General features: G+C 41.8%; 1 protein-coding gene and 1 long non-coding RNA gene across 2 annotated transcripts in view; one reads left to right on the forward strand and one right to left on the reverse strand.

Annotated features, from left to right (window-relative positions):
- WLS (Wnt ligand secretion mediator) overlaps window positions 1-21868 on the forward strand; it is a 112529-nt gene extending 90661 nt beyond the window's left edge. The window contains exons 10-12 of the mRNA XM_077120645.1: window positions 828-911; window positions 8597-8750; window positions 20234-21868. Coding sequence (XP_076976760.1) covers window positions 828-911; window positions 8597-8750; window positions 20234-20343 — 348 coding nt within the window. The 3' untranslated portion in view covers window positions 20344-21868. The remainder of the gene's footprint in view (window positions 1-827; window positions 912-8596; window positions 8751-20233) is intronic.
- LOC143650175 (uncharacterized) lies at window positions 17350-19298 on the reverse strand. Its single transcript, XR_013159420.1, has 2 exons — window positions 18813-19298; window positions 17350-18325 (listed from the first exon to the last, which is right to left on the reverse strand). It is a non-coding gene; the product is annotated as an uncharacterized LOC143650175 (long non-coding RNA).
- Window positions 21869-24624: the final 2756 nt, after the last annotated feature.

Below are 24624 nucleotides of genomic sequence, written 5' to 3' on the forward strand. Positions count from 1 at the left end.
GACTGGCCCAGGGGATATGACTTCCAGACATTTCCCCTAAAATATATGGCAAGTACTCAGAGTTCAGTTATCTGTGTTTAGAGATTCTGTGCCTCATCCAAGAAAAGAATACTCAAAATCCTCAAAGCTCTAATACAGGCAACACATTCTTGATCTTTCAAGAATCCCTTGTGCTCATGTTTAAGTGGCGATCCTTGGAGACACTGGCCTAAATCCTCTGTGAAAAGGGGAGCAGAAACTATAGGTCCACGACGTTTTGATATGCCGTGGATTTATAAATAAGAAGCGCCGAATGATAGGTATCCATCCCTGAGACGGAGGTTCCCTTAAATCCTGCTCTCAGGAAATCACAGGCACTATCTGAAGCCCGCCTGTCTCCAGTGCTGGAGTGACACATGAGAAAAGGCAACCAAATCCACTTCATGTTGATTAATATGCACATTTCATTTTGTTCACTGGAGCAGAATTTTATTACAACCACAGAAAACTTGGATTTGGTAACTTTGAACCCTTGCAGAGAAGCATAACCAGCTTAGCAGGGAAATTAGCAGCCTAGAGACGTGCTGTGAATGTAATTTCCCAGGCTCTGGTATCGCTGCTTCTTGGGAGATAAAAACATTGGAGGTATTTGGTCCAAGAAATTTTCTAGCCACATTCACCTCTGCAGGAGAAATATTACTAGGTGATTTTTTTTTCACTGTCAATCCTAGGGATTTGGTTTTACAGAGGTTTTTTTTCAAAGACGCTTTTCCTAGATTTATACGTAGAGAAAAGGATAGATGGTGGCTGGTGGAAATTAAGCTCTTCTTCCCTTCTTTTCCTAATAGGGACTCATTTTCAGGTTCAAGTTTCTCATGCTGATCACCTTGGCCTGTGCTGCTATGACTGTCATTTTCTTCATTGTTAGTCAGGTGAGTGAGCCCTGAGATGGCACAGTGAGTATATTCCTGGAGAGATCCCTTCCCTCTGAACAGAAAATTGTACAGAACCAAAGAGGAAAGGAACAGAGAAGCTATAAGTCTGGACAGATGGGCAAGCCATGTTTATTGAGATTGCTGTAATCTGAGACTCATTCTCATCTGGCCAGAGACGGACTGAATTTTTCCTTTGACCATACCATGGTGGGGGAAAATAGTTGCTAAAATAAGTTAAATGTCCACAGCCAGATCGAAGGGTTCCTATTTCATTTGCTTAAGAGAATAAACCCTGTAGCAAAAGCTAACAACTGATGTATTAATTTGATCCTTATCCTAGGCGTTAATGTATATCCTTTGTTGGTTCATCAGCCATTCTTTATAATAATTATATTGCCATTTAAACATGAAAAGTAATTCAAAAGTCCCCTTGATAGAACTGTATCATTCCATCAGTTATCTCCCAAACTCATAATGTTGCTATACTTGAAAATCTCAGTTGGGAAAATGATAATAATTTTTAAAATATTGTTAACTTGTTTTGGAAAATGGAAAGTAACTGTTTAAACCTAATGTATTTTATGTCCTTCATTCTTTTCAGCCTCACGAAAATCCCATGAGATAAGTAGGGTAGAAATTCGTATCCCAGTGTGCTAGCATGTGAAATCTAATGACTTCAGAGACATTTCCCAGTTATGCAGCTTTCCAGTTGGGTGGGACTTTGGCTGATGCACTTAACAGTTGTAACATTCATTTCCTTGTCTGTAAAATGGGTATAACCGTAGTACCACTGCAGAAGGCAACTGCAAGAATCAAATAAAGTAATGCTTCCGAAGCAATTATAAGCATGAATATCTATAATTTTATGAGTAACATGAAGGTTGAATGTCTTGCCAAAGGACATACAGTAAATTCTGGGACAAAACCCAGTCCTTCTGACTCTTGCCAATGCTCCATTATCCTTATGGTTGCCAACACAGAGAAGTTTAGTAATGCAGACAAAGACTTAGAACAAGAATTACTTCACTGTGCTAGCAAGTCTTCTGCTAGTACAGGGGCTTCCATACTTTTTTGCGTCATTGATGCCTTTGCAATCTGATTAGGTCTGTGGCTCTCTTCTTAAAATGTTTTTCAGTAAATAAAATAAAATAATTTAAATTTCAAAGGAAATTAAATAGGTATGTATATACTTTGCAATTATAAACATTACAGATATATATCTGCCACAACTGCAATGTGATATGAAAACACTGTGATTTTTTATTATTGACAAATTTATGGGTGGTGCTAAAACTCCTGGGATGTGTTTTCTACATTCATAATTGAAGGAAATGCTCGCTTTCAGTTAGAGATCAGTGAATATAAAGACATAAGTTTTCCCATTTCTGTTGGTGAATCCCTTGAATTCTATCCAGGGACACTCCAGGAGACCCCATGTCCGGAGCTTCAAGGGCCCTGCTGGCTCTGACCACTGGGAAGTGCTAGCATTGCCGGCTCTGCTGAAGGCTGCAGTTGATATGGGAAAAATGAAAACAGACACATGGCTAGGCATCTTCATGGGTCCCATTTGCCACATCTACTTTGACCTACAACAGTACTATATTTGTATCAGACTGTTTGTTTATAAAACCTTGGAAATTTCACCCTCCACTCCACATGCAGTAAAAATATTTCCAATTCTGAATGAGTTTTTTATTCTACCAGCTGAGGCTCAAATACCCATATTCAAACAAGGGTATCTGTGGCACTGACTTCAGCTAATCCCCTGCTGTGGATTCTTTCCAGTTCCTTTCCAGTTCCTCCAGTCCCGCGGTAATGTGCTGTGACACTTAGCACACCCGAGGCTGAGAGAGCGTAGAGCCTGCTGGAGAAACGGGGTCCCAAAAGTAGAGGTGGAGGAATAAAAGGTAATGCCAAGATGTGCTCTCAGGAAGACAGAACAGAAGGGCACTTTCGGTCCTAAGGCATGTCTCTATCACTCTAGAAAGCTGAAGTCATTCTCCCACAATCCCTCTCCCTCTCTTGTCTCTGGAGGGTGCTTTGTGCATCTGAAGGAAGTTTGCTGATCTTTAAGGTGGCTACAGGTTGCCGGAGTTTAACCATGTACGTGTTATCACTGCACCTTCTTAAAGCAGAGGAAACTGCTCTTCCAAGGAGCAGATAGTTTGTAGCTTTCTTTAGAGAAAAATATTAATATTCCATTGCCAAGAATTTTCTAGCGCAGTTCCAGCCAGTGGCTGGCTTTTTTATATCTGCCGTGACAGTCCCGGCCTGGGGTGGATTTCAAATATAAGGGGGGGTGGTGGCAAATAAGGCCTTTTGGATTCCATTAGCTCCCCACAGTCTTCCTACTGTTGTTGTTTGTTTTTTTAAGGTTTATTTATAGACATCTAAGACGTTTTCAGGCATAACTCGCAGTGGCCCAGGTACTGTATTAATATAGTCATCAGAGGATTTATTTTTTAATGTCATTTTGGAATGTCTCAGCAATGATCTCACCTGAAAGAAAACCTATTGGGTAACTTTTTGAAACGGATCCCAGCCCTAGGTGAAAGGAATGTATTAAAACCCCCATTATACTCCTGGGCTTGCTGGGAGAGTTCACATTTAAGCCCCATGAAATAGAATGCAGGGGGATCTCGCCAGGATATTGAAGCTCCGAGGCTAGGAATGAAAGGCTGATGGGAAGCTGTGGGATGTGGTGACCTTGAAGCTTTGTAGCTGGCACTGAGGTGCAGTCTTTTAATGCCTGCAGTTTTAATGGCTTCAGTCATAGCAACCAAGTGATGGTACATACAGTCTGGTATTTCAGCCTCTTCCTTCTGGAAGAGAAAGAGGCGCTCCATTTAGAGGTGGTGGGCAATGGGGAACAGAACGGCCATGCAGGGGGAGAGGATCACCAACCTGCACTGAGGGGACCCCGAGGTGCCCGAAACTCAGGTCAAGCCACTTGCAGCAAACCCCCAGAGAGCCTGTCCCTGGCTCGTTTGTGTGTGTGTGTGTGTGTGTGTGCTCACGCAGTCACTTCCTTCTGTTACAGAGGTGATGTTTCCACTAACAAGGCCTGTGTCTGGAATTTGGAAATCTTGTTAAGTGGAATGTTGGTTGTCAAGACTACTGGGTGTAAAAGGATTTGACCTTCACTTGGCTCCAGGGGTATAATTGGGTGGTTTCACACAAAAGTAAATTGTTCAAATGTAAAATCAGGAAAAAATAGGGACTTACCAAAGTAAGGTGGATGATTTTTAAGGGGGCAGGGCATATCTGATTTTTATCTGAAAATTAAAATAAGTGGCTGCTCCCCCCCCCCCATCTCTTGGCATTAGTAAAATCCAGACTTACCCAGCCTGCTCTGTTGGTATGACTGCGATAAAAAAGTACCTATGGCTGGGAATGTGCTCAGAGCTCAGGCTGTCGCGGGCAAGAATAATGGAGAGATGAGAATGGAAAGCCCAATTTCGTGTCCAGACAGTGGAGTTGCACTAACTGCCCAGTTCATTTATGCAAACCCAACTCTTTGCCCTCAGTAGGAAATAATATATTTAGAGATTACAAATCAAATAGTATGAGTACTTACACCTCCATTCTAAAGAACAAGCATATGTCTCAGAACAAGTATGAGACTGGGGACATGAATCTGCTATTTCGCCGATCAATCTCAGCTCCCATGTGCCTCTCATGATACATCTTATCCCAGGGGTTCTACTGTAAGATTATATTTTGCATATATATGCAATTTACTATATACCATAAGTTATCATGCTTAGGATACATAGTCCATATATAATATTATTATATAGATAATTGAATATGCTAACCTTTGTATACGTGCTGTAAAAATAATATATATTGTGGACAATTGAGTGAATTTTCAAAAGATATTTGACCTTACATAATAGTTGCTTTATATGCTAATTTTAGAGACTAATCACCATTTAAGATATTATCTCTAGTCTCATGTTTTATAATGGCTAAGAGCATATTCTCTGGAGTATGGGGTGTGGGGGTGGTTCAGTGGTAGAATGCTCGCCTGCTATATGGAAGACCTGGGTTCGATTCTTGGCCCATGCATCCCCCCCAAAAAACCCAAAAACATATTCTCTGGAAACAGAGTCACAACTTTCTGGCTGAGCAATTCTGGGCAAGTTACCTCACCTCTCTATGCCACAGTTTAGCCATGGGTTGAATGGGAACCTACCCACTTTACAGAATCATTATCAAGATTAAATAAGATATTTCATGCAAAATGCTCAGTATAGTGCCTGGCACAGCATTAGCATTGAATAAATGTTAACTATTGCTATCTTTGTTATAATTTTTTTTTAATCTGAGCTTTATGCCAATCTATGTTAACTACTTTTTTAAGTGATAGATAGATACACAACAGAGAGCAATATTTGAGTGAAATACCACCTGTTCCTCACTGGCATCTCTCACGTTTAAACACAATTATTGTGATTTATTATTACCTGCCGTATTTTCTCTTTACTTTCCATCCAGTAATTTCTTAAGAGCTGCCATTTGTAGTGCCCTTTTCTACCTCCATGTACACCCAGTGTGCTCCCTGCACACCCCTGTACATTTGCCCCATTCATTCAACAAGCATCTATTGAGCATATTGTGTGGCAGGCATGTAGTTGGGTGTTTCTGTAGCTGGGTCAGTCATGGTAATCCTAGCAAGAATCAATTCGGCAAAACTGTCAATACTGAATATTCTCAACTTATATCCTAGAAAGTAGGGACTCTTATGCTTCCTTTTCTTAGCCAAAGGGCCAGCTGCCTTATTAGAGAACTGCTGTGCCTGGCCTCACCTGTGGCTCACCCAGTCTTGCCTTCTTTCCTTAATCACATGAGGCACAGTTCCCCTTGTTATGGCAGCAGATACATGTATTTCCAGCTACTCTCTTGAAACTTCCTCTCTCCTTCCATCATATGCATTAAGAATCATTCAGAGGGCGGGCCACAGTGGCTCAGCAGGCAAGAACACTTGCCTGCCATGCCAGAGGACCTGAGTTTGATTCCCAGTGCCTGCCCATGTTAAAAAAAAAAAAAAAAGAATCATTCAGAGATGCTTTAACTAGGTAGTGTAATGTTTATAAAGTTAAGATATTCTGTACTTGAAAGTAAGAAGGGTGGAATTAGAAGATATTTCTAAGAAGTCTTAAGTAGCTTGAATACCCATGCACTTGTCCTAAAATCGGTAGTGGTTATGAAATCTTTTTCTTTTTTTCAGCAAAATACACTCCTAGGTATTTCATCTAATGTGAATTATTTTCCAAAATAAGAGTTCATGGGTAATGGTTTGTTTATGAATCATAAAAATGAACAGTAATGTATCAGTAAAACTGAACTTGAATGGGTTAATTCTATAATCAGCTAGTCAACTGGTTAACTAACACTTTAGTTCTTTCAAGAGGAAATGTTACCAGTGGGTCACTGGTTAGGCAGAAGCTACCAATGAATTCAGGCCTGCTGCATCATAAGCTGGAGGTGAAATCACCCTACTTATTTAAGTCATTCACATGGAGATCTAGTTTGCCACCTTAGAATTTAGAAGGGGCTCCTGTAGTTGGCTTATATAACCCAGCCTCATTGAGCTGTCACAGGAACATTTGTCCACTGTTTTCTTTTTCCCCCACTTAAAATCTCCTGATCGATCAAAATCATTTCATCGATCTTGGAGCTAGCACACATTAGTCATTCACTTCCACATTCAGATCTGTTGACACATCTCAGCATAAACTACATGTCATCAGAACAGCCCTTAAGACAATTACCATATCATTAACACAGACAAAAGGAACTTCACAACATTGCACAGTATATGAAAACTTAATAATTACCTTTCTAGTGATTTACAGGCATTACATAAATAAAATTAATTGTATATTTATTTACTATGTACCAGGACATTTCTAGATTTTTCTTTTCTTTTCTTTTTTTTTAATTAATTGTCCTCGGTAACTGTTAAGTTAGGGATCCTCATCTCTATTTTACATTTAAAGAAACTGAAGTTCAAGTTCTTAATCTTGTTATATTAAATGCAAAGCGAGTGGTAAAGCCTGGATTTTGGTACAGTTCTGCCAAAATCCTAGCCTGTGTCTCTCTGCTATGTCATGCTGCCATATTAAAGAAAACTGCTCATGCTGAGGATTCATTTGTTCATTTAGTCAACCTCTGTTTACCCATGGCATATCAAGTACCAAAGACATGGCAGTGAACAAAACTGACCTGATCTCTGCCCACAAGATGTTTACATCTAGCTGGGAAGACAGGCAGCAGAGGAGAAACTGTCATTAATGGTTAAGTGTTAGACTCCAATACAATTTTCTTTAAATTCGGAATAATGATGCACTGCTGTTTAAGAAGAGACCAGTACCTATGTTCAGAGGTAGCCATGAGGAAGACAAGCCTCTCCACCATGGAAGTTTCTGGACCCAGGTGTTCAACACTGTGTTTAAATTTCCAATTTGAAGGAGTTGGATGAGGGGGGCAGGTTGAAGCTTATGTGTATATATTAAGACTTACGTGATTTTGTTACCTCCCTACTGTAATGTTTATAATTCAATCTCTTCAGAATTACTAAGACAAGACACCAAAAAAGGAAGAATTCCTATAATTCAATGTAGAACAACAAAAAAATTTCTCAAATATTTCATTCCAAGAAGCTCATAAACTTAGTTCTGCAAATTCATACCAGTGCATGCCTCTGCTTGACTTGCCAGGCATTTAATGAGCAACTAGTCTCTACTCAGAATCAGGCCAGGTATTGTAGAAGATGCAGAGGTCTACTGCATTGCTCCTACCATCAAGGAATCCCTGTCTAGTGGAGAAGGCATTTTGCTCATACATGACAATTTATGAGCTACTCAAGATCACGGAACTATAAAATTATCTGCAAAATGGACTGAAAGGATGGTGAGATTTTGGAGGTACAAATCTCAACATGGCTCTGGATAGTCAGAAAAACATTTGTGCAAGAATTTGATAGCATTTTGATATGGGAAGTACTTTGTTGAAGGCATTTCTGGTGAGATCAAGTGTGAACAGAAGCCCACAGGAGGAAGTGAAGAGGATGTATTGGCACAGAGATAGAAATCTACTTGGGATTTGTTGATCAGTTCATTGCTTCTCCATATGATATCTTGAGAGCAGTCCAGAGTTATAAATCAGAGTCAGAACTCTAAAAACAAGCCATGCGTTAGAATCCTGACTATCCTCTGTGACCTTGGAAGTACTTGTTCTCTCTAAACCTTAGTTTCCTCATCTGTAAGTGGGGAATAATCGTCACTACTTTGGCTTGGTGGAGAGTGTTAAATGGAATCACGCATGTAAAGCCTTTAGTGTAGTGGACTCCATCTGGCTGATACTGTTTGCACCTAGGAAGCTTTAAAAATATCGATGCCCCCAAGTTTCTGACTTAATAAGTCTGGTATATAGACTGAGCATCTAGATTTTTAAAAAGCTCCCCAGGTGATTCTAATGCACAGCCTAGGTGAGAACAACTGACTTCATGCCTGGCACATGGTAAACCCTCAATTAACCTTAAATCCTACTGGTGTGATTCACAGTAAAAGATGGTATCTTACATATCCATTCAGTTTTCCACATGGAAGAGACCTGGTTTTTGCACTAGTAGATTCCTGTGTCAGTTTTGTGTTTTTTCTCTATCTTTTCCATAGGTGACTGAAGGCCATTGGAAATGGGGCGGCGTCACAGTCCAAGTGAACAGTGCCTTTTTCACGGGCATCTACGGCATGTGGAACCTCTACGTTTTTGCCTTGATGTTCTTGTATGCACCATCACATAAGAATTACGGGGAAGATCAGTCTAACGGTAAGTTCGAGTCTCTTTAGCATAGCTTAATTCAAGACAAGTAGCTTTTTGTGTCTTCCAGGCTTAAATAGCTAAGGCTCTCTAGTTCCAGAGTCAAGCTTTTCTAGCAAGAATACCAATAATGGGGCATAATAAGTGAGCACCACTGGGGCCAAAGAAGCTAAAAAACCAGAGATCTCTTTAAGTCCTCATTTATTCATCTTTAAAATACACTGGGAATATTGCATTCTAGTCTATATGCCCTGCTTTCCTCAATTTTTTGAGCAACATTAAGTCTGCTGGAAGTATGCACATTTATTCTTCCAGTTTCACAAGTGTGATCCTAAGATATCAGGTGGAGAGAAGCCAAAACCTGAGAGTTGAAGATATTTGTTGACATACATCCAAGCCAATAGCCATCCTCCTACCTCCCACAGCACTTGTGTTCTCTAATGCTGATATATGCTGTCTTTTCCTATCTATATAATCACAGAACCTGAGATCTTGACGCTGAAGAAAACTTAGAGAATTTAGCCAATCCTTTCATTTTAGAAATGAGGAAACTGAGGCCCAGATAAGATAAGGGCTGTGCTCAGGATTTCTCTGCTAGCCAGTGGCAGAAAGAAATGAATTTCCCTGCCCAAGCCGGTGCTATCAACCACAAAATATGGGGGTAAACAATTGATATAATAGCTTCTTTTTCCTTTGGATACTTCACCCTACACCATTTAGCTCCAACCTTATTCTTTCTTCTCTTCTTCACATCTGCTGTACCCAAACCAGTTACTTGCTATTTCCAAAATATAAAATTCTCTTTCTCAAATCAGTGCCAGTGCCCTTCACTCTGCAGAGGCCAGGACTTTAAGGTTCTCATGGTACCCCATGGTACCAACAGTTGACCTTACTCAGAGTAAGTGTGTGCTGAATGAATGGGTTATGTGTCCTGCTGCTATCAGGGCCCCTTGAAGCACTAGCCATCTTTTGGGCCCTGCCAAAATGTAACCTCCTCCTTGAAACCTACCCTTGATCACTCCAATTAGAATCTGGCAAGTCGTATTCAATAGAATATTACTTCCATGGAATGTTGATAGGTTTCAGCAATCAAGTAAGTTTGAGAATATAAGGTTAATCAGCATTAATGAGATACTGAAAGGCATCTTAGTGTCTTTAGTCTTTAGTACACTCATTTGTATTGTAAGTTTCTTAAGGGAAGGGAAGAGACAGAATAAGAGTGTTTCCCAAAATTATTAAAATATTTGACCCCAGAATTCTTTTTCTGGATAGTTTGTCTTTTGATTAAATTATTTGGCCTCAGAACCCTTTTTTTCTGGATGGTACGTCTTTAGGACCAGTATACTAAGGAACAGGCTTGGGGGAAAACTATTACACTTTTCACAAGGCAATAGTCATGTGAGGCCACATGTGGTAGATGAGCTTGCCTAAGCCTTCTCTCTCTTGCTAGAACATTAGCTACTCAAGGACAAGGACTGGCTGTTCTTAAGGGTGCATTTAAAATGTTGAATAGATCAATGCTTTAAAAATAAGAGTTCTAGATTAGACTTCATGCTTCACAGATGTGCCAGTGATCTTGAGAGGGGCTAGAAAGACCTGTGAGATGGAGATGAAAGGAAAAGAGGAGAGGCTTTTTGTGTTGAGAGTCAAGGATGAAGGGATGGTCGCAACCTGTACTTTAGCTGTCTCTTGTCCCTTCTGTGTGAGAATATCCTGGACATTAAGCTTCTTTTCTCCTATTCCTTAGCCTCTTTAGAATATAAAGATCTCTTGTCATATTCAATTTCATGCCCTTTTAATAAAGAATTGTCCTATCCAAAATGCCAATAGGGCCCTCCATTGAGAAAACATTCTTCTAGAAATTTAGTGTACTTTTGGGACCCTTTGCTGATCACAAACACAAAACCATAGTCTTTAACAACTTTACAATGATGACATGAGCAGCTGTGACTTAACAGCAGCCCCATTGGGCCCCTGAAACCTTTCTATACCCTTCACTTTCCTGCATGGTGCCATGAGCATGTTTATCTGGAAGGGTCTTTCCCATGTTGGATTCTATGATCATTTTCCTTTCTCTCTCTCTCTCTTTCTCTCTCCCTCTCTTCCTCTCTCCCCCCCCCCCCCATCTCTATCTCTTTATCTCTGTGCCTGTTTGAAACTGTCACTGTTGTGTACCTGGGAAAAGCCATGCTCTTTAATCCTCATTCAGTATTTCTGGGTGGAATCTCTTTATTGTTTCCATGGATAGGTGACCCACCCAGTTGTGGGTGGGAACTTTTGATTAGATGACTTCCATGGAGATGACCCATTCAAGGTGGGGTTACTTACTGGAGTCCTTTTAGAGGAAACCATTTTGGAAAAGCTTCAGAACCAATAGAGCTCACACAGCCAGAAACCTTTGGAGATGCCAAGGAAACCATCTGTGGAGAAGCCTTATGAAATGAGGAGAGAAAGCTAGCAGATGTGGCCATGTGCCATGCCAGCTGAGAGAGAAACCCCAAACATCATCAACCCTTTCTTTGGAGAAAGGTATCTTTATCTGGATGCCTTAATTTGGACATCTTCATGGCCTTAGACTGTAAACTTGCAACTTAATAAATTCCCTTTTTAAAAGCTATTCTGTTTCTGGTACATTGCATTCTGGCAGCTTACAAACTAAAACAGATTTTGATACCAGAGAAGTGGGGCGCTGCTGCAGTTTATAAATCCCAAACATGTTGGAACAACTTTTTTAATGGATGGGGGAAGATTCTGAAATAGCTGTGAAGAGTTTAATAGTTAAGGTAGAGAATGTTTTGAAGAAACTGTTGGTAGAAATATGGACTCTAAATATACCTCTGATAAGGCCTTAGATAGATATGACGATGCATGTGTTATTGCAAACTGGAAAGAAGGTGGTCATTGTTTAAAAATGGCAGATTATCTGGCAAAATTGATGACTGGTTTTGGATGGAAAGCATATTTTAAAAGCCATGAACTTGGATATTTAGCAGAAGAGATTGGAATGTGGAAAGTGCAGCCTGGTTTTTCCTTGCACCTTATAGTGAAATGCAACAGGAAAGAGATAAGCTGAGAACTGAACTCTTGAGTATAAAGAAACCAAAAATTGATGGTCTGGAAAATTCTGGACTTCCTGAAAGGGAGTCTTCAGAGAATAGTGCCCCATGTGAGGATTTAACCAAACGTGGAAGTAGTCAGCCATTACAAAATAAGCAAGGATTTGAGATAGAGCTATCCAGAAAGGATCTGTGAAAAGTCCCTTTATCTGACGGGCATGATCCAAGCATACTACATAGAAAACCAACAAGAGTGTTGTGGGGTCTGTATAAATGGGGACAGAAAAGGGGAAAATTGAAGGAATTTCAGAGATAGAACCATGGAATTTCAGAACTAAGGTCTGAACCCAAAAAACCTCAGGCCAGAAGAGCAGACCCACCCAAGCACCTGGAGAGGGTGAGTCTGCCCCAAAGGCAGAGGGTGGGCCTTCTACCTGGATGTTCCGGAAGAGTTGTGCCCCAGGCCTTGGAGAAAGTGGAGCACATTCCTTGGGAATTGGGCAGAGCCTGACTACCACCCCATTGTTCTGGAGGGGTTGAGTGTGTGCCCTGGAGATGGCAGAGAACCTGGGTGTGGCCCAATGCTTGGAGAGGGTGAAACTGAGAAAAAGGTGGTCTCCCCAATGTCCTCCAAGATTGCCAATTCCATATTATAGTGGAGAGAGCAGGGCCTCTAAGTAGGCCCTTGGAAAGGGTGGGACTGCTGCTTTCTAAAGCCCCAAGAATAAATGACTCTCAGATTCTGAAATCTAATGGAGTTTGCTCTGCAGGTTTTCAGAACCATTTGGGGCCAGTGACCCCTATGTTCCTTCCAATTTCTACCTATGGAAATGGGAATATGTCTCCTATGACTGTCCCACCTTTGTATATTAGCAGTAGATAACTTGCTCTGAGTTTGGTCCAGAACGAGAGGAGACCTTAGGACAGACCATGCCTATAGTTGACTTTGATGAGATTTTGTACTGTTTCTGACTTTATATTGTATTTGTATTTATACTGAAATGGGTTAGGCTTTGTAATATTGTGATGGAATGAACATATTTTGCATTTGGAAAGAACATATATTTGGGTGGTCCAAAATGTGGAATGTGCCCATTTTAAGCTATTGTGTACCCCAGAAAAGCTATGTCTTTTAACCCTCATTCAACATTGCTAGGTGCAATCTTTCTGAATGTTTCCATGGAGATGTGGCTCACCCAATTGTGGGTGGTAACTTTTGATTAGATCATTTCCATGGAGATGTGTCTCTACCCACTCAAAGCGAGGTTGCTTACTGGAATCTTTTAAGAGAGAACCATTTTGGAAAGGGCTAACAGAGCTTACACAGCCAGAGGCATATGGAGACACAGAAGGAAAACACCCCCAAGGAAGACTTATGAAATGAGAAAAGAAAGCTAGCAGATGTGCTGTATGCCCTTCCAGCTGAGAGAGAAACCCTGAACATCATCTACCCTTTCTTTGGAGTAAGGTATCTTTATCTGGATGCCTTAATTTGGACATTTTCATGGCCTTAGATGGCAACTTAATAAATTCCTTTTTTAAAAACTGTTCTGTTTTGGTATATTGCATCCTGGTAGCATACAAACTAAATCTCTCTCTCTCTCTCTCTCTCTCTCTCTCTCTCTCTCTCTCTCTCTCTCTCTCTCTCTTCCCCTCCCCCTCCTTCCCTCTCTCTCTCTCCATCTCTAACTCTATCTCTATCTCTATCTCTATCTCTATCTCTATCTCTATCTGCCCACTAGATCATACAGTGTATCCTAGGAATTATGGAGCATTTGCCAAAATTTTGGCGATTCTTGGAAAGAGGTAGTTTAAAATATTACGTGGAATGCTAAAAAATGAACTGTTTTCTTAAATCTCTGCATCTCTGGATGCCATTTCTTCTCCTCCCACAGTTTTCCTGTGTTCTTTTCTTTTCTCATGGAAAGTTTTTATTTTTACGTTGGCTTGGCTTCCCCATCCCATTTGCTTTTAAGGCCCAGAGCCAATAATTCAGATCTCTTGTTATGGAGAATGAATCCCAGGTGTGTGGTGCCCTTGCTTGATGAGATGACTCCTGGATGGAAAGATCCATCCTGTTGAAAGCCCATTTCCAGGAACTTGACTAGCAGTTTCTGATGCAGCAGAGAAAGAACCATTGAGGAGGGTTGTTTTTGTTTGGGCAGTAAAGAGAGAAGCCAAAGGGCACACGTCAGAAGAGAGTGGGTAGGGAGGAAATGGAAGCCAAGTGCATAGACTGCTGCTTTTCTCTCTCGGTCAAGGAATGGACTGAAACAAAATGGGCAGTAAGTTCAAGAGAGGGTAGGTTTCTGAAAAGCATTTCCCCTAACATTTTTTTCTCTTTTATTGTATGGTTAGGCACATGACCCCCTACAAATGAACAGCAAATCTCCTCAGTACTTGGCACAGTGCTGATAAGTACTTGGCACAGGTTTGATAAGATGGAGTAAGGGGAGGTGAGGCACAAATGAGTGAGAAAAGACACAGTCCTTGTTTCCAAGGCCTATTCATCTGGTCTGGGAAACAAGAATTCCTCATCTCCTGCCTGAAACACAGAATGTGGCCACCCACCTCCAAAATAAGCCTTTTACCTACACGCTAGTGTTGCAGGAGGATGGGGCTCTGTGCTTCTTCCTGTTGGTTGAATGGTGGTGCAACTACATGCATATTAATCATTACACACACACACAATTTTTTTTTTAATTTTGCAAAGATATTTTAATTCTTTTACCTTCAAGGAACATTCACATTTTCTGCCCTGCTGCTGCTGCCTTTTTTATCAAAATTGTTCTTCTTACCTGTTACCATAACCAATTTGTGAATTATTTTGGCTGTCTTTCCAGGCAGAAATGAATTGCAACAAGCTGATGTTAACCCTTAGCTCCAAGCAATAGCACCCGCTCCCTGGGGTACAACACAAATGGTGCCCTGCACACATAAAAAGCAGTCCAAGCCTACTCAGTCACCAATTCAGGTTTAAAAAAAAGTTGGAGCTGCTTATGAAGTCAAGCAACTCTTGATAATAGCTTTCATTTTTATGTTCTTTCATCCATAAAATTCTTGTCAGAAGGCATTAGAAAAGAAGTGAGAAATGGAAGCCCTGACCAGCTGACTATGGCAAAGGGAATAGGAGACACCCTAATTGCCAACCCGTTCCATTCTATTGGCACTAAATGCCTTCTGTATAGTGCACTCAATCTGCTGGAAGCAATAGCAGCAACCCTGGATTTGCATGTCTTGGTAGCTAGTTACTGTGTGATGTCAGTTTTACTTCCAGAAACTTCTAAAGCCTCCTGCTGCTTGTTTCGCAGGAACTGTGGTTTTAGCTTTTGTTTTCTCAGTAAATGTTTGGTTTGAGTCATAAGGCTTTGCCAGTAACCACCTATTGTTGAGGTCCCCTCCCCTGGGTTGCATGTTAGATGACCCCTCCTATGGCCAACTTGACTTCTCCTTGATGTCTATGAGCGTGATGGAATGGACTTATCACCAGGGCAGGACCCAGACTCTGAAGTGGGCCCTTCTGTATTCCCCTGGAAAAGTAGGAACCAGGTGACAAGACATCACCAACCTGGTACCTTCTGCTCTGCTGTTTGTAATCAGGTTCTTTCTGCCTCCCATCTCTCCCAAGGCTGTTGTCCTAACAGCGACCTGACCTCTCCTTGCTCTTACTTTTCCTGGCTGCTGTGACAAGTACCAAACAATGAGTTAGTTTACCAATGGGAATTTATTGTCTCCTGGTTTCAGAGACTGAAAGATCTGCTTCATTCCAGGGTCAGTAACTTTCTGGCTGGTTGTCAGTTCCGTGGCTTTCCCATCACATTGTGCTCTCCTCTTCTTTCTTTTCTAGTTGCAGGGTTTCAGACCCAGTGGCTTTCTTTCAATGTTTTTGAATTTCTTCTGTTTATAAAGGACTCCAGTAATCCAGGTTAAGACCCAGCTTCATTCAGTTGTGCCATCCCTTAACTAAAAAAATAACATCTTCAAGAGATTCTATTTACAATGGGTTCATACCCCTAGAAATGAAGATTAAGACCAAGAACACATCTAAATTTGGGGCAAAACTCAGGTTGCTACACTCACCCAATCAAAATCATTTTTCTGAGTCTAAGAATTACTATCACCCTGCCATGAGAGAGGACACCTCAGCTACCTTCTTGTGAACATGTCCTGCTTCCTAAGCTTTCATTCTAAACTTCCAAGTCTTATTGTGCTGCCCTCCTTCCTCTTGCAGTTAGTTGCCTGCCACCGCATGCCTGGCCTCACCCCCCAAAAGCTACTATGGAGGGGACTGGAAGTGGCTTAGCTACTCCAAGGTTGGTGTAAACCACCTCTGTAATTGAAAGGGATTGAGAAACGTCTGGACCCAGGAGCATTGAATTGATCAGCGGGGAGCATCAGTGCCAAGATACTACTTGTAGGGAACAGGGAGGAGGTGGACTTGCCTACATCTGGCAAGTGTTAATGGATGCTTGATTGGATACTTATTACATACCAGATATTGTGCTGGATATTTATATTCTTAAAGAAAAAGATTTTTAAAAAATTAGCCATCCACCATTTTATTTTTTTTAACATAAAATCATCTTAACACCAAAAATGTATGAAGGACATAATCTTAGAATAAAGTAGAGTCCTTTGCATGGAAATAATTTAGCTTTACAATCACTATACTCTCCCTGTTTCTCTTACTGTGCTGTGAACCAGGGACTTCATTACAGAGAGTCATCTTTTGAGCTTTACTTTGAAGGTGAATAAGATTCAGTAAGCCAGGAGGAAGGTAGGGGACCAGGGAAAATTCCACAAAAAAAGAATGGAGTTAAGAGTGTCCTGGAAAGAACATACGCTTTGGAGGTAGGCACAGATGGCTCTGAATCCTGACTCCAGCACGTACTGCGTATGACCTTGAGAAAAAAAAATATGAACGCATGGTGTGAGAGCTCTCTGGCTTTCACATCTGTGTAATGGTGTGTTAATCTGCCTTGGAGCTTGTGAAGATGGAATTAGTTGACCCTTATTAATTTTAGAAGATCCCTTATTTCTCCCAATATTCTGTGAAACCTGGATTTACCATAGCAGTTGTCCTTTTTTTTTTTTTACAAAAGTAGTATAGCTGCACAAATGACTGTCATTAAATGTCGGTTTGTGTGGCTTTCTTGGTTTTCGGTATGCGTTCCAGGAAGTCAGAAAGAAGCAGCAGCTACATACCTGTGGATACAAGATCTCAGATACACATCCGGTGTCATAGTTCATTGAGGATAAATTGGTGCCAGAAATTGGTCTCATTTCACAATCATTTGGAGGATATAAGCATTCAGTTTGTTAGTTTGCAGAGATTAATTGACATCATAACTATGGAGGGAGCCCTACTGCAAACTGAAGATTTCCTCTCTTCACCTTCCCCTCCATTCCGCTTTCCTTTCCTTCCTCTTCCCCTCTGTTCCCCTTCCCCTCTCATCACCCTCCCCGCTGTTCCCCTCCCATCCTCCTCCACGTCCCCTTCCCTTCCCTCCCCCTTGCTTTCCCTTTCTTTTCCTTTATAGAAACATATCACATTTCAGAAGAGGCTCTTTTTTTTTTTTTTTGGTCTTAGAAGGAAGAGACTTTGAGAATATTTGTGTGTAGGGGAGCAGGAGCCAACAACAAGAGAGAAGGAGAGGAACAGATGGAGCAAGACCTTGGCAGAAGTAGGAGTTGATGGAATTGGGAGACAAATGGAGGAATCCTCACTCCTGCTATGCTACTGCCATATTCTGACATCCATTCCTTAAAGGGAAAAAGGTGGCTTTCAGGATACAGTGAAACCACAGAGGAATCAAAGATTTTGCCACACAGGGGACCATTGCTCTGGGTCCCTAGCCCAGCTCTGCCGTGAGCAGACGGGATCACACTAAAGAAATAGTCCCCTAGTTGAGCCCCAGTGTCTTCATCTGGGAGATATCATTTCCAGAGCCCTTCACAGTGCATATGGCAAATACCATAAATAACAGCTCCTGTGCTATCATGTACTGATATGTGTGCTGTAAATTCTCTTTCCTCAGATACAAATGCAAAATTGATATACTGAACAATTTGTCCAGTTCCTTGTGTGCGTGTGTATATATATATATATTTATAACTGTAACACACAGCATGCAGGCTTCCCACTTCACTAGAAGTTTCATTGGCAGTTGAGAACTCATATTTAAGATGAGGCAGCATGGCTTAAAGGTTGAAAGCCTAGATTCAGCAACCTCATTGCTCAGGTTTAAATCCCATAGTCTTTGTTTGCCAACTTGGGCTTTAGTCTCTCTGTGCCTTGATTGCTTCATCCAAAGAATGGGGATGATGATAACAGTCCATCTGTCAGAGGACTGGGATGCGGATGGAATGCAGTAGTCCGTAAAGTGTTTAGAATGATGTCAGGCACATGGTAAGCCCAACAGTAGAGATGCTGGAATGGTATAGGTACTGGTTGAAATAAAGAAGACGCAGCATATCTTGCTGTCTCTTCAAGTGATCAGCAGAATCACACACAGTTTCTTGGACCTGCTAATTGAAAACAGGAATCCCATTTTAAGCCTAAAGACTTAGTGTCTTCAGTTCAGTAGAATTACATTCTAGTGTCTGTTTCTAAGAAGCTCAGTGAGAGGAATTCCTTAGGTAAACACTTAGAGGTGCTAATGTGTGGAGCCGGGTGGTCAGGGCTCTCTTAGGGATTTGATGGCTCGCACAGACTTGAAAATGGCTTTGAAGTTTTAATGGCTCACACAGATTGGGAAATCCAGAACTAGCTTTGACCAAGAAATGGGAAGTTTTACTGCATGTGCTTGACTAAGGAGTGGACTGGAAGTTGCAGCAGCAGGGATGCAAGTTAGTGACCTGGGAAAACTTGCTCATTGCACAAGTAATGGTTCAGCCTGGTCCCAGGCAGCCCGCATAAAGCCTCTCATCAGCTTTGCTTTGAACTGCATTGGTCTGTGCCATGGCCCAGGGGTGCACAAAGTTGGAGGCTGGATCTCTGGGGCCCCATCAGTACCTTCTTTGCCCTCAGTTGTGTAGACTCCACTCTTGCCAAAACAGCGCCAAATGCCATCAACACTCCTCTGCAACAGCTTCTGATCCCTTTTGGGTGGAGAGGTACAGGCCAGTGTTTGACAGTAGGACTGACGCCTACTGTGACGCTTGTGAGAAACAGGTCTACAATGAGAAACTGCCACCAGGTGGAAGGCACCGGCCACTCAGCCTGCAGGACCAGTGTGTCAGGTGTCCTTTAGGGTCCTGAGGCCATCAGATCCATGGATGCCCAGCCATTCTTAAAACAGTCACAAGATCTTAGATTCAACAGTCAGGGCCAAGACTTACCTTAAAGTCCTGCTATGAAATCACAACTGAAAACAGCGTTTATTTATTTAATTCCATGGTTTGAACTGAGAAGAATTTCAGTCTCAGAAAATACGAGTATCATATATGCACCATAAAACTCACAGACACAGGTTTAACTTGTTGTTCCCCAGCACGCCTCTGCAAGGTGCATGCAGATGTGATTCATTGACCCCTCCCGACCCCTGCAGTCTGGTCTAACTGAACATGATTAGTCCTGGACTTTTTCCATTTCCCTTTGCTGGGTATTCCTTCATTTAATTGTCTAATAGCAGGTAGCAAATGTTAAGGGTTTAACTTACAGAAATATATTTCTGTCCAGCTAATTAAGAAAAGGCCCATTATTCCAGTTTAGCAGAGGAACAGCTCTGTCCACTGATGATCAGTTCAAATGCTGGTGTTGTGCACGGGGTCCTGAGGGACAGAGGGAAATTCAGAGCATGTGTCTGGTACTTTTGTTCCTTGAGAAAACCCCTAACTGTTCCTAAAAATAGGCAGGTCTTGTTTGCCTGCACGTGGCGCGGCCATCCTGTAAATTATTCACGACAGATGTTGACGTGCCTGCCTCTCCCTCAATCCGGAGGCCCGCTGGTCCAGCTGACCCCCCTGCACGGGCCTTAGACCCACGTGCTTCTGGCTCTCCGCTTGGTGGCAGCTCAGCTCCACCACTTTGGGCTTTCCCTCCCCGTTCCCTTGTCTGTAAAGCTGGTGTGGTCATGGTTTTTTGTGAAGATGAAATAAGATCCCGTGTAAAGACTTGAGAGTAGTACCAGGCACGAAGTCAGCTCTCATTAAATGTTAATAATGGCTACGAATAATATCAGCAGCCAGCACCTCATAGCATTAATGACTGTTCTCTGGGGGCCAAAGAAGGAACGAGCTATAAACAGTACTGAGAAGGTCAAGTGATAAGGTTGGGAGGTAGCCCTTGTCTTGGATGTTGGGGGAGCTCTGGGTTTCTCTGTGAGCTCAGAAGGTGAAAGAGGGCTAGCACTGGTGCGGTTGTTACGGCAATGCATCCCAGCTTTCTGCCATTTCCTCCCTTGAACACATCTAACGCCGAAAACCCTGTTGCAGGCGATCTGGGTGTCCACAGCGGAGAAGAACTCCAGCTCACCACCACAATCACCCATGTGGACGGCCCCACCGAGATCTACAAGTTGACTCGCAAAGAGGCCCAGGAATAGAGGCTGCAGCACCCGGCGGGGACTGTCTTGTGGGGAGCGTGCCAGAGAGAGCACAGTGTGCAAACGAACGCCTCGAGTCGCTTAGCTGTGGTTTCTTGGACCAGCAGCCTGGACATCTGTCAGTCTGCCTTCTGACGACAGCTTTTGGAGGAAGAGTTGTGCAGCCACTAATGTGTTGTGTATGATAACAAAAGCCTCTGGTATGACACATGCTCTTGTGATCATTGTTAATTAGTTACATAGTAACATCTGTAGCAGGTGGTTAGTCAGCCTCATGTGTTGGGGATGTACTCCTTGGGGGACGGCTTGGGCCAGGTAGGGTCTACATAGGGTGGAATATTTGACTTTTTTCCTGTTTTAGATTCTAGGGTAGATTGAAACATGCTCTGCAGTCCGAAATAGACTAGTATCATAGTCTTCTCACTCCTAGTCCATGACCACGTTACTTTTCCTATTTATATCACCAAGTAGCCTATTGAGTTAATATTTAAGTTGTCAATAGAGATGCAGGCTTACTTTTAATGGCATAATGTAAAATAGCTGAATTTCATGAGAAGGTCCATTACACCAGGGGCATTTCAACTTTAAACCAAATATTGCATATCCAATACTAACCAGTCTGTTGGTTGTGGATTTTCAAAAATGTTTTGCTAACCTACCCAAGTAGGATTTATTGTATTAAATGGCCTTTGGGTCTGAAAAGGCTTAAAATGTGTTTTCTTTTGATAAGATGCTTCAAAGAGTCTCCAAAAGTGTAGATCAGATCATTTAAATAAATCTGTATGTATATGCATATATGTATATGCACACATCCTCCTGCTCCAACCGATATACATGCGTGCTGATTCCTTTTCATGTTGAGTCTGTGGGGTGGGAAGAGGGGGGTGGGAAACAGCTTTATAAAAAATTAAAATATTTTGCCATCAAATCAAAGTGTTTGGGGAAGTATCTATTTCTGGAAATAGGGTAAATTTTGTGTACTGGGTTGTTATCCTCCCTAGGCGGGCTTTGAATGCTCCTGTGGCAGCAAGAATGGAAAACAGGAGTTACGTGCTTTGGAAATAGATTCTTCCCTGCCTAATCCCCACTTTCCCCCAAAGAGCCCATTTCATTGTATTTTAATGCTGCCCTTAGAGAGGTAACTTGATATTGCAAGAGAAAGAACAGCAGCGGAACTCTAAGTTTAGAAAGCATAGTTTCCTGTTGAAGGTCAATTATTTACTAGTTGGGTGACCTTGTTCAAGCCACATGCCCTGCCTGTTCACTCACCTACAAAATGATGTTAATAAACTTTACCTGTTCCTCGGGGTTGCTGTGAAAATTAAGTCAGTTAATGTACAAGGAAATGCTTTATAAACTATAAAGCCATAGAAATATGTTTTTCTTGGAGTCTTAAAACACAAATTCATGAGTGCACAGTTTTTCGGACACTGATGCCTGGAGGCCCACGGCACAGTCCATTTAATTCACTCACTCAGCAACCCTCACCCTGATTTTGTCTAAACCCAATGGTAAGCAGTGACAGTAGAAAATAAATTGACTTTGGCTATCCTCTCCAGGTCTTTTCCTATCCTGGTAAATGTTTGATGGTGTTGATCCAGTGCACTCAACATCCACTTACTGATCAACCCCTGTGGTGCTAAGAATTGCATACACCCTGTGTTCTCACACTCCAGCAGGGAAGATGCAGTAGTCTCATTTCCCAGAGGGTAGAAGCAAAGTTTCTCCTAAGGGATTGGGGCAAAAGCCGGAGATGGGCCTTAAGGAAGAAGTACGATTCTCCTATAGTTAAAGGGCAAGGGAAGAGCAATACAAAAATAATAAGCAGCAGCAAAACATATGGAATGTTTGGATAAAGCTGATCATCAGCCATGGCTGGTATGGAGAAGAAGTAGAAAGAGCAGAATATGAGCCCTATGCACCTGTGAGCCGGAATGAGAAGGGTTTTTAATGCTATGATAAGAGCTATAAGACCTAGCCTGTGGGCAGAGAAGTTATATGATGAGAATTAAAAGCAGAGCATAGAGAGATCTGCAAAGAGATCACATAGGCTGGACCCAGGGCAATAGCGGAGGACCTGGAGAGGAGGTAGGAGGGTATTTTGGAGGTAAAACTGACAAGGTTTGAGTGTTCTGAACATGGGCTTGATGGAAAGTGAAAGTAGAGTCAAATTTCAAGCCCTTGCTGGGTGAAAGAATGGTAGGCCCGCTAACAGAATTAGAGATTCCTGAAAGAGAGGTGACAACATGGTCCTTAAAGTTCTAGAAGTATTAGAAGCCAACCCTAGCAAGCTTAACCAAAAGAGGAACTTCCTTAGAACTTTCCTAGAATATCTCATGAATCTATGGAAAGGCTGAATTAATCAGAAAGAGTACAAACTAAGACAGCTCTAAGGGACCTCAGTACCAGAAATTCATGGACCTTTCCCTTTTACTTCCCACTTATTTAACTAACAACCACTCCGAATCTGTATCTCTCACTTCAGAACTAGAAGAGAGTACCTGAGCAGCTCAACCTCAGATAATGTCTAACCCTGTGTTAATCAACTGTGACCAGGGAGTCAAGTCAACTGGCTGCTAGGGCTCATTCTATGGACTGGGGAAAATATCCAAAGACTGGAGAGGGCAACCAGGAAAGATCAACCACAGTGGGAAGCTGATGAGTTTGGATTTGCCCAGGCTGGGTTTTAAAAGCCATCTCCTGGAGAAAATCCTGACAAGCTAGCAGAAATGTTAGTGCAGGAAATTTGAGATTCATTTTGAGATTCATTGGCACTGAGAATGAAAAGTAATGGCTGAGACAGAGCATTAAAGAAGTTAATCAGGAAGAGTGACGAGCCAGGGACAACACTTGGAGGAAGAGTCACAGTCCATATATAAGGAAGAAAGTGAGGTAGACCCACCAGGAAAAAGAAGATCCATCCATTTGTTAAAGAAACCAAAGAAAGTGAAAGTTTCATAGGGGGAAAAAAGATGTTCCAATGGTGTTTAAGGATTAAGAAAAGCCCGTTAGATTTAGTGGTTGGATGTATGTAACTTTCTGAAGTGTCAAGGGCAGAGGTTGGACAGAGAAAGGTAGAGCAGAGTCAATGGATAGTAGAGATGGGAAGGAAGGAGATAGGGTGGTAGCAGGTAGGAGGAGGTAGGTATGAGAGCCAGCCATGAAGGAAAGAAGATGATGAAGTAAAGAGAGCCCTAGGGAAAGACAGATTTGGAATCACAAGTTGATGAGCTAGCTCTTCAGGAGTGAAAGGACACTTTCATCCTCAAACGGGGGAGAAAAGAAGATGGAGGTTGGAGGAGAAACTTGAGATCAAAAGGAGACAGGTGTAGCATGTCCTTTTCTGGATCCTGTCTTCTTCCCAAACTTGAATTAAGTGTGGAGTTCTGCTCAAGAATTCCTCAGTTTCGAGAACACAGGCTAAGCACAGCAATTTCAAATCAGTGGAAAGTTCAAGAAACTCTTCACGAGAGGAGAAAAACCTTTCTCTTGTACAGCTCATCAACCGAGAAAAAAAGATTGATGTTGGCTATGTATACCAGTTTTAGAAATCATCATGAAAACATTCTTCATGTAGCTTTGGAAGAATACTATAGAAAATAAATACAAAATGTACCACTTATTTGCTTTTAAAAATGAAGACCTTCACTGATGAATTCAATGAACAAAATACTATTGTAACTTCAGATAGAAGACAAAATTAGTTTTATGTTAGCTGACATTGGGTTTTCACTGTTATTCCTACATTTCTCTTTGGGGAAGAAAATGCCCACAATAATTATAGAATTGGTTCTATGTGTGACTTCCAGGTAGCTTTAATCATTTTTCAGAATTGAGATAAAGCACTCTAACCATTCTTGAATGCCAGGAAGTTCACTGATTCCTGAATCATTTAGCCCATATTCTCAGATCTAGAAGAGCCCTTGGTAGTTGCATCCCTAGGACCTTTGCAGATACTTTTAAGAAACTCAAAAGAAATGCCAGAGGGAGGTTGGAGGACCTCACAGGTGTTAGCAACACCTATGAGGTGAGCCCGCCTTGATGGGCTCAACCATGTTCTTGGATCTGATCCTTGTTGCAGTTCTAGGAACTATTTTTTTTTTTTTTACATGGGCAGGCACCGGGAATCGAACCCAGGTCCTCTGGCATGGCAGGCAAGCATCCTTGCCTGCTGCGCCACTGTGGCCCGCCCACTAGGAACTATTTTTAATCACTCTTAAGTTGGATCAGGCTCTCAGGGGCTGAATGGTAACATGGGAATCTCAATAAACTAAAATTCTC

This window comes from Tamandua tetradactyla, chromosome 11, assembly GCF_023851605.1.
Source record: "Tamandua tetradactyla isolate mTamTet1 chromosome 11, mTamTet1.pri, whole genome shotgun sequence".
NCBI classification, from domain to species: Eukaryota; Metazoa; Chordata; class Mammalia; order Pilosa; family Myrmecophagidae; genus Tamandua; species Tamandua tetradactyla.